Genomic DNA, 10,000 nt, shown 5'->3' on the forward strand with positions numbered 1-10,000 from the left:
TCGAAATTATTCAATCAATTTTATGGGAGTCAAAGAAAAAACAATTCGCATTTATAAAAAAAATCTGCAAGTAAAAAACGAATTGCAGGTAAAAAAACAACACACTGCTTCAATAACAAAAACTATTTGCAAGTAAGAAACGAATCGCATGTAAAAAATCAACAAATTTCTTCAATAAAAAAAACAACTATTTGCAAGTAAAAAAATGTATATATTTTCCGCATATCCATCCATCCATCCATCCATCTTCTTCCGCCATATATATATATATATATATATATATATATATATATATATATATATATATGTGTGTGTTTAAAACCATTTGCAATTATAAAAAAAATCTGCAAGTAAAAAACTAATCGCAAGTAAAAAACAACAACACATTCCTTCAATGAAAAAAAAACTATTTGTAAGTTAAAAAAAAAAAGAAGTATTTTCCGCAATTAAAAAAACAATTTGCAAATATTCAATCAATTTTATGGGAGTCAAAAAAAGTAACAATTTGCAATTATAAAAATCTGCAAGTAACAAACGAATTGCAGGTAAAAAAAAAACAACAACACATTTTGTCAATAAAAAAAAAAAATATCAAGTAAAAAACAATTTTCTTCAATTAAAAAAGATTTGTAAATAAACAGTTTTCCTTAATCAAAAAAATGATTCACAATTAAAAAACAAACTATTTTCCTAGATTAGAAAAATAATTATCAGGTATAAAAGACATTTTCTTCAAGTAAGACAAATGTTTTTCGCAAGTATAAAAGTAATTATTTTGTACAGGCGTCATTATTGTTGGACGTATGGAGTAAAATTACTCCCAAAATTCCTCAAACACATAAAAATGTTTGTACTAATGGCAATAAAAAAATAAACAAATCTGTATATGTAAATAAAACAATTTTCACGTAAAAAAAGAACCAAAAACTATTTTTTGCAATCAAAACAACTATTCGCATATATTCAATCAATTTAATGGAAGTAAAAAAAACACAAATATTTACAATTATAAAATATCTGCAAGTAAAAAACAAATCGCAGATTAATAAAAAAACAACAACAGATTTCTTCAATAAAAAAGCTTTTAGCAAGTAAGTTTTTTTTTTCTCCAATTAAAAAATATTTGTAAAAAAAACAATTTTCCTTAATAAAAAATATGATACACAAGTAAAAAACAATCAATTTTCCAAGATTAAAAAAATAATTTGCAATTGTAAAAGCAATAATTCAAGTAAAAAAATGTTTTCTGCAAGTATAAAAATAATGATCTTGTACAAGCGCCATCTTTGTTAGAAGTGTGGAGTAAAGTTACTCCCAAAAGTCCGCAAACACACAAACATGTTTTTACTCTTGCCGGGAATAAATGAATAAATATGTAAGTAAAAAAAACGGTTTTCAAGTAAAAAAAGAACCAAAAACTATTTTCCGCAATTAAGAAAACAATTAGCAAATATTCAATCAATTAAATGCAAGTCAAAAAAAACAATGCAAGTAAAACCTGTAAGTAAAAAACGAATTGCAGGTAAAAAAAACAACACATTTTTTCAATTAAAAAAAAAACTATTTGCAAGTAAAGAAACAACTATTTTCTGCAATTCCATCTATATATACATATATATATATACTTTTTTTTTCAATACATATATTTTATATTTATTATGTATATGCTTAGATATAAATATGTTTATATATATATATATATATATTCTCTTTTTTTTTAAATGCAACAGAAAATGGGTGGGCCACGGCTCACAACTGCAAATTGGTTCTCATCATTCACTTAAGAGAGCCGTTCAAAACACTCGATCCGTTCGCGAACCTCACATCTGTACTTCTGATGCGTCACAGACATTGTGGGTGGGTTCCTGCACGTCAGAAAGTGTGACGTCTGGTGCCTGTGTTTGTGTAGGTTGTTGCCACAGGTGTGTGCCACACCGACTGGGAGTACTTGTACAAGACCGGTAAAGGGATGAAATTCCGACCGTTCCCGCTAGTTTTGGGACACGAAGGAGCGGGAGAGGTGGAAAGTGTCGGTCCGGGAGTGAGCAAATTCTCAGCAGGTAAATCATACCACCTGTTAAGTAAAATGTGAGCCTCATACTAAATATATTTTCCACTTTTGTCTCCCCAGGTGATAAAGTCATTCCTCTATTCTTGCCGCAGTGTGACGAATGCGAGCGTTGCCGCAGCCCGAAAACCAATCACTGCAGGAAGAACTGGTATGTGTATGGATTAGTGTTGTCCTGATACCAATATTATATAGTACAGCTCATTCATTGTTTATCTTCTTTTTGTCTTCTGTTTCTGTTGCTCTATGCTTTTTTCTAACCTGTAAAGCACTTTGGTTCAAATTAAAAGTTGTTGTAGTGAAGTGTGAAGTGAATTATATTTATATAGCGCTTTTCTCTAGGGACTCAAAGCGTTTTACATAGTGAAACCCAATATCTAAGTTACATTTAAACCAGTGTGGGTGGCACTGGGAGCAGGTGGGTAAAGTGTCTTGCCCAAGGACACAACGGCAGTGACTAGGATGGCGGAAGCGGGAATCGAACCTGAAACCCTCAAGTTGCTGGCACGGCCACTCTACCAACCGAGCTATACCGCCCCAAACGTAAACGTGATTTATAAATAAAATTTACTTGACCAATAAATGTATTTCAGTACTTTTCAATACTTTTCTAAATAAAAGGGAGCACAAAAAATTGCATTATTGGCTTTATTTTAACACAAAATCTTAGGGTATATTAAACATATGTTTATTATTGCAAGTTTGTCCTTAAATAAAATAGTGAACATACTAGACAACTTGTCTTTTAGTAGTAAGTAAACAAACAAAGACTCCTAATTAGTCTGCTGACATATGCAGTAACATATTGTGTCATTTATACACCTATTATTTTGTACACATTATAAAGGACAAACTGTAAAAATTGATTATTAATCAACTTGTTCATTTACTGTTAATATCTGCTTATTATCTCTTTTAACATGTTCTATCTACACTTCTGTTAAAATGTATTAATCACTTATTCTTCTCTTCTTTGATATTTTACATTTGTTTTGGGTGATACCGTAAATTTGTTATTAATTCGATACCAAGTAGTTACAGGATCATACATTGCTCGGATTCAAAGTCCTCATGTGTCCAGGGACATATTTCCTGATTTTATAAACATAAAATAAAAAATATTTAGTGATGCCAAAAAATATATACATAGTAGTATCGACGAGATACGCTCCTGTACTTGGTATCATTACAGTGGATGTTAGGTGTAGATCCACCATTGTCGTTTGTTTATATTGTAGTCCCGGAAGAGTTGGTGCTATAGGGAAGTCTGGGAATTTGTTCTGTAATGTTTATGTTGCGTTGCGATGCGAATATTCTCCCAAAATGTGTTTGTCATTGTTGTTTAGTGTGGTTTCGCTATATGGCACATATTTATGACAGTGTTATGGCGTTGTTCATACAGCCGCCCTTCGTGTGACATGTATGACTGTTCACTAAGTATGCCCTTCATCCACTTGTGAGTAATGTGTTCAAAATTAAAATGGTTACCTTTAATTGTTAAAAACCTCTGAAGGCCTAGTGGCCACATGCGTGTACAGCACCTTTTAGCTCTTATTTCCAAAATTGTGTGCACTACTGAATTGGGGTCTTTTGTGGACACTTATACTGCCATCCGGTGGTGTCATAAGAGTATAACATACAATGGAATTTGAAAAAAAAAGTGTAAAAATAAGAATTAGCATGTCACTAAACATGAAGTACACACTTGTGTACTTATGGACTACGTACATCATATTAAAAGATGATTCTTGGTTTTTGTTTTAATTAGGGTCCAATAAGCCCAAATCCATCCATCCATCCATTTTTCTACTGCTTATTCCCTTTGGGGTGGCAGGGGGCGCTGGTGCCTATCTCAGCTACAATCAGGTGGAAGGCGGTGTACACCCTGGACAAGTCGCCACCTCATCACAGGGCCAACACAGATAGACAGACAACATTCACACACGAGGGACCATTTAGTGTTGCCAATCAACCTATCCCCAGGTGCATGTCTTTGGAAGTGGGAGGGGCCTATCCCCAGGTGCATGTCTTTGGAGGTGGGAGGGGCCTATCACCAGGTGCATGTCTTTGGAGGTGGGAGGGGCCTATCCCCAGGTGCATGTCTTTGGAGGTGGGAGGAAGCCGTAGGGAACCCACGCATTCACGGGGAGAACATGCAAACTCCACACAGAAAGATCCCGAGCCCGGGATTGAACCCTGACTACTCAGGACCTTCGTATTGTGAGGCAGACGCACTAACCCCTCTGCCACCGTGAAGCCCCAATAAGCCCAATTAGCAAAGAAACTTTAAAAAAGCATGTAATCAAACAGCTTGGGCCTTAAGAGGTTAATGATCAGATGTATTGAAATCTTGGCTTGTCTTTGTCGCCCGTAGATAATTTTTAACACATTCAATGTTATGACTCCGGTGTGCAGCGGCGTGTAGTCATCTCAGTCATCACAAGGATTAGTGATTTAAAAGTAGTCTTAAAGTACCCCTTCCTAACATTTATTGTTAGTTTTTAAGCCAAAATGCGTCAGTTCTCCCTTTTCTGTCTACACACTGTGTCTGCTTGTAAGTACTCTGTGATTGTGCGCTGCCGAACATGCTCGTATGCATGACACCTCACGCTGGGTGGGGGACCGGTACTTTTTAGAGGCGGTGTAGTACCGAATATGATTCATTAGTATCGCGGTACAATAGTAATACCGGTATACTGGATCGTCACATTTGTGTTGCTCTGTCATCTTAGGGCCAACACACAAGCGGGTGTCCTGGCCGATGGCTCCAGCAGGATCTCCTGCAGAGGACAACAGGTGTTCCAATTCCTGGGCGTGAGCTCCTTCTCACAGTACACCGTGGTTCCGGACACTTCCGTAGCAAAGATAAGAAGCGACGCGCCGCTGGACAAAGTGTGTCTACTTGGCTGCGGAGTCTCCACCGGTTACGGCGCTGCCCTAAACGCGGGGGAGGTAGGATGACACGGCGTCCACCGGGGGGTGCTGTGATAAAACAGGTGCTGAACTTCATCCAGGTGGAGAAGGACTCCACCTGTGCCGTCTTCGGGTTAGGAGCGGTCGGTCTTGCCGCGGTGATGGGCAGCCAGGTGGCCGGGGCGAGGAGGATCATCGGCATCGACATCAACCCCGACAAGTTCGAGAAGGCCAAAAGGTTGGGGGCCACCGATTGCGTCAACCCCCGGGAGCACAGCCGAGACATCCAGGAGGTGCTGGTGGAGATGACAGGCGGCGGCGTGGACTTCGCTCTGGAGTGTGTGGGCAATCCTGACGTCATGGTGTGTAGAACTCCACCCTAGGGTTGTACGGTATACCAGAATTGGTATAGTATCGCGATATTAATGAATCATATTCGGTACTATCCATCCATTTCCTACCGCTTGTCCCTTTTGGGGGTCGCGGCGCGTGCTGTAGCCTTTCTCAGCTGCATTCAGGCGGAAGGCGGGGTACACCCTGGACAAGTCACCACATCATCGCAGGGCCAACACAGAGAGACAGACAACATTCACACTCACATTCACACACTAGGGACCATTTAGTGTTGCCAATCAACCTATCCCCAGGTGTATGTCTTTGGAGGTGGGAGGGGCCTATCCCCAGGTGCATGCCTTTGGAGGTGGGAGGGGCCTATCCCCAGGTGCATGTCTTTGGAGGTGGGAGGAGCCTATCCCCAGGTGTATGTTTTTGTTGGTGGGAGGGGCCTATCCCCAGGTGCATGTCTTTGGAGGTGGGAGGAGCCTATCCCCAGGTGCATGTCTTTGGAGGTGGGAGGGGCCTATCCCCAGGTGCATGTCTTTGGAGGTGGGAGGAGCCTATCCCCAGGTGCATGTCTTTGGAGGTGGGAGGAGCCTATCCCCAGGTGCATGTCTTTGGAGGTGGGAGGAGCCTATCCCCAGGTGTATGTTTTTTAGGTGGGAGGAGCCTATCCCCAGGTGCATGTCTTTGGAGGTGGGAGGAGCCTATCCCCAGGTGTATGTTTTTTAGGTGGGAGGGGCCTATCCCCAGGTGCATGTCTTTTGAGGTGAGAGGAAGCCGGAGTACCCGGAGGGAACCCACGCAGTCATGGGGAGAACATGCAAACTCCACACAGAAAGATCCCGAGCCCGGGATTGAACTCAGGACCTTCGTATTGTGAGGCACATGCACTAACACCTGCGACACCGCGCTGCTCTATTAGGTACTATACGGCCTCTAAAAAGTACCGTTCCGCCAATCCCCCGCCATCCCAGTCGTCGTCACGTCGTGTCGTCGTTGGTTTTACAAGCATGTTCGGCAGCGCACAATCACAGAGTACTTACAAGCAGACACAGTGTGTCAACAGAAAAGGGAAAACAGACACATTTTGGCTTAAAAACTGAGGATAAAGGTGAAGTTTCAACACTGAAACACCCTTAGGAAGAGCTGGTTTAAGACATGGTTAGCTAGCTCGCGGCTAATGTCCATTTACCGTCTGCAGTGTTTTAGCTACTTCTAAATCACTAATCCTCGTCCCTATGGTGATAAATAAAGTATGTTTCTTATAAGTATCATTATCACTGCAGGACGAGGAATAGTTAAACGTGCTTCACTACACACCGTAACTCACGGGCGTTACAATGTAAACCATGGGGGTCAAACTCTGGCCCGTGGGCCAAATTTGGCCCGCTGTGTAATTTCATTTGGCCCTTGAGGCAATAATAAACTAACATTAGAGCTGGCCCGCTGGTATCACCGCATTCAACGCTAATTCTCATACTTGCCAACCCTCCTGATTTTTCCAGGAGAATCCCGAATTTTAGTGCCCCCCTCCACCAAAAATCTCCCGGGGCAACCATTCTCCCGAATTTCCAACCGGACAACAATATTGGGGGCGTGCCTTAAAGGTACTGCTTTTAGCATCCTCTACAACTTGTCGTCACGTCCGCTTTTCCTCCATACAAACAGCGTGCCGGCCCAGTCACGTAATCTATGCGGCTTCTACACACACACACAAGTGAATGCAATGCATACTTGGTCAACAGCCATACAGGTCACACTGAGGGTGGCTGTATAAACAACTTTAACACTGTTACAAATATGCGCCACACTGTGAACTCACACCAAACAAGAATGACAAACACATTTCGGGAGAACATACGCACCGTAACACAACATCAACACAACAGAACAGATACTCAAAAGCCGTTGCAGCACTAACTCTTCCGGGACGCTACAATATACACCCCCGCTACCAACAAAACTGGATTTTGCATGTCACTATAAAGTTATATAAGCCTTGCTTGTTCAATATTCAATGCAAAACATGTTTGGGTCCTATTAAAAGGTTAAGTTGTTTAACTTTCGCCCGCGGCTTTGTTCAGTTTAGAATTTTGGCCCACTCTGTATTTGAGTTTGACACCCCTGATGTAAACAAACGCCATCGGTGGATCTACACCTGACATCCACTGTAATGATACCAAGTACAAGAGCGTATTTAGTTGATACTACCATGATTACATCGATGTTTTTTGGCATAACAACATCTTCTTTGGTTTTTTTAAAATGTAAATTATGTTTATAAAGTCAGGAAATATGTCCCTGGACACATGAAGACTTTGAATATGACCAATGTATGATCCTGTAACGACTTGGTATCGGATTGATACCTAAATTTGTGGGATCATCCAAAACTAATGTAAAGTATCAAAGAAGAGAAGAATAAGTGATTTTTACTTTTGAACAGAATTGTGGATAGAACATGTTAAAAGAGAAAATAAGCAGATATTAACAGTAAATGAACAAGTGGATTAATAATTATTTTCTACCGCTTGTCCTCAATAATGTTGACAAAATAATATCAATCAATCAATCAATGTTTATATAGCCCCAAATCACAAATGTCTCAAAGGACTGTACAAACTATTACGACTACAACATCCTCGGAAGAACCCACAAAAGGGCAAGGAAAACTCATACCCAGTGGGCAGGGAGAATTCACATCCAGTGGGACGCCAGTGACAATGCTGACTATGAGAAACCTTGGAGAGGACCTCAGATGTGGGCAACCTCCACCCTCTAGGGGACGGAAAGCAATGGATGTCGAGCGGGTCTAACATGATACTGTGAAAGTTCAATCCATAGTGGCTCCAACACAGCCGCGAGAGTTCAGTTCAAGCGGATCCAAGACAGCAGCGAGAGTCCCGTCCACAGGAAACCATCTCAAGCGGAGGCGGATCAGCAGCGTAGAGATGTCCCCAACCGATACACAGGCGAGCGGTCCATCCTGGGTCCCGACGAGCTGTCCATCCTGGGTCTCGACTCTGGACAGCCAGTACTTCATCCATGGTCATCGGACCGGACCCCCTCCACAAGGGAGGGGGGGACATAGGAGAAAAAAGAAAAGAAGCGGCAGATCAACTGGTCTAAAAAGGAGGTCTATTTAAAGGCTAGAGTATACAGATGAGTTTTAAGGTGAGACTTAAATGCTTCTACTGAGGTAGCATCTTGAACTGTTACCAGGTGGGCATTCCAGAGTACTGGAGCCCGAACGGAAAACGCTCTATAGCCCGCAGACTTTTTTTGGGCTCTAGGAATCACTAATAAGCCGGAGTCTTTTGAATAGGTAGATAAATGACTGCATATGTCAGCAGCCTCATTAGGAGTCTTTGTTTGTTTACTTACTACTAAAAGACCAGCTGTCTAGTATGTTCACTATTTTATTTAAGGACAAACTTGCAATAAGAAACATGTTTAATGTACCCTAATATTATTTGTTGAAATAAAGCCAATAATGCGATTTTTTTTAGAAAAGTATCAAAAAGTACCGAAAATATTGGTACCAAAATATGGTCTATCGGGACAACACTACTCCACCGTCATACCACAAACACGAACACATCGATCAATCACCTGCACCAATGAACCATACAAGTGCTTGAATCTGTGGTGTTCTCCTAGACCGCCGCCCTGGAGTCCACCACCGACGCTTGGGGCGTCTGCGTGGTCGCCGGCTGGACGGAGACCGAGGCGATGAAGGTGGCGGTTGAAAAGATACTCATGGGCCGTACGCTGAAGGGGACATATTTTGGAGGTGATTTTATGCAAAATGTGCTGCATTTAGGCCTGGGTCGATAACACACCTCGCTGGACGATACTTTGACACACAAATTATTGCTGATAAACAATATTTTAAGACTGAATTAAGCACAAATCTTGAAAGTTAACATTTCAAACGCAATAAACCTAATTTATTTAAAACAACTTTGTTATTGGAAAGTCAGGAACTTTTAAGTATCCTATATAAATAATTTTGCACTTTAATAAATGTTAAAGAGCTTGAAGGGCAGTTTTTTCCAAGTTAGAAAATCTGCTTCTGCTGGTTTGTTTTGTTGTCTTCTGTGTTGCCATCACTTTGCAACAACCTTGTCCATCTTGATAGTCTCATTAGGTTTGAAGCCAAAATATTAGTAGGCGCGCGGGACTTTGAGGGACTTTTGAGGAAAAAATATTATTGTCTTACAAACTTTTGTGTGGGTTTGATTCCTTATTTGTGAGTATTTCAAGTTGATTAGCAGATCCATCCATCCATCATCATCACTCTCCTTTGTGGAGGGAGTCCGGTCCGATCCGGTGGCCATGTACTGCTCGCCTGTGTATCGGCTGGGACATCTCTGCGCTGCTGATCAGCCTCCTCTTGGGATGGTTTCCTGCTGGCTCCGCTGTGAACGGGACTCTCGCTGCTGTGTTGGATCCGCTTTGGACTGGACTCTCGCGACTGTGTTGGATCCATTATGGATTGATCTTTCACAGTAACATGTTCTCATAGTCATTATTGTCACCAATGTCCCACTGGGTGTGAGTTTTCCTTGCCCTTATGTGGGCCTACCGAGGATGTCGTAGTGGTTTGTGCAGCCCTTTGAGACACTAGTGATTTAGGGCTATATAAGTAAACATTGATTGATTGATTGATTGGTCTTC

The 10,000-nt window shown here is 41.2% G+C and overlaps 1 protein-coding gene across 3 annotated transcripts in view; it reads left to right on the forward strand.

Moving 5' to 3' along the window:
* The window catches only part of LOC133546238 (alcohol dehydrogenase class-3-like), a 20,573-nt gene that overhangs the window by 3,386 nt on the left and 7,187 nt on the right, over positions 1-10,000 (forward strand). For all 3 annotated transcript variants that reach the window (XM_061892142.1, XM_061892144.1, XM_061892145.1), the window contains exons 3-7: positions 1,910-2,060; positions 2,132-2,219; positions 4,801-5,020; positions 5,083-5,343; positions 8,981-9,113. In XM_061892142.1, coding sequence (XP_061748126.1) covers positions 1,910-2,060; positions 2,132-2,219; positions 4,801-5,020; positions 5,083-5,343; positions 8,981-9,113 — 853 coding nt within the window. The remainder of the gene's footprint in view (positions 1-1,909; positions 2,061-2,131; positions 2,220-4,800; positions 5,021-5,082; positions 5,344-8,980; positions 9,114-10,000) is intronic.

This window comes from Nerophis ophidion, linkage group LG29, assembly GCF_033978795.1.
Source record: "Nerophis ophidion isolate RoL-2023_Sa linkage group LG29, RoL_Noph_v1.0, whole genome shotgun sequence".
Classification (NCBI taxonomy): domain Eukaryota; kingdom Metazoa; phylum Chordata; class Actinopteri; order Syngnathiformes; family Syngnathidae; genus Nerophis; species Nerophis ophidion.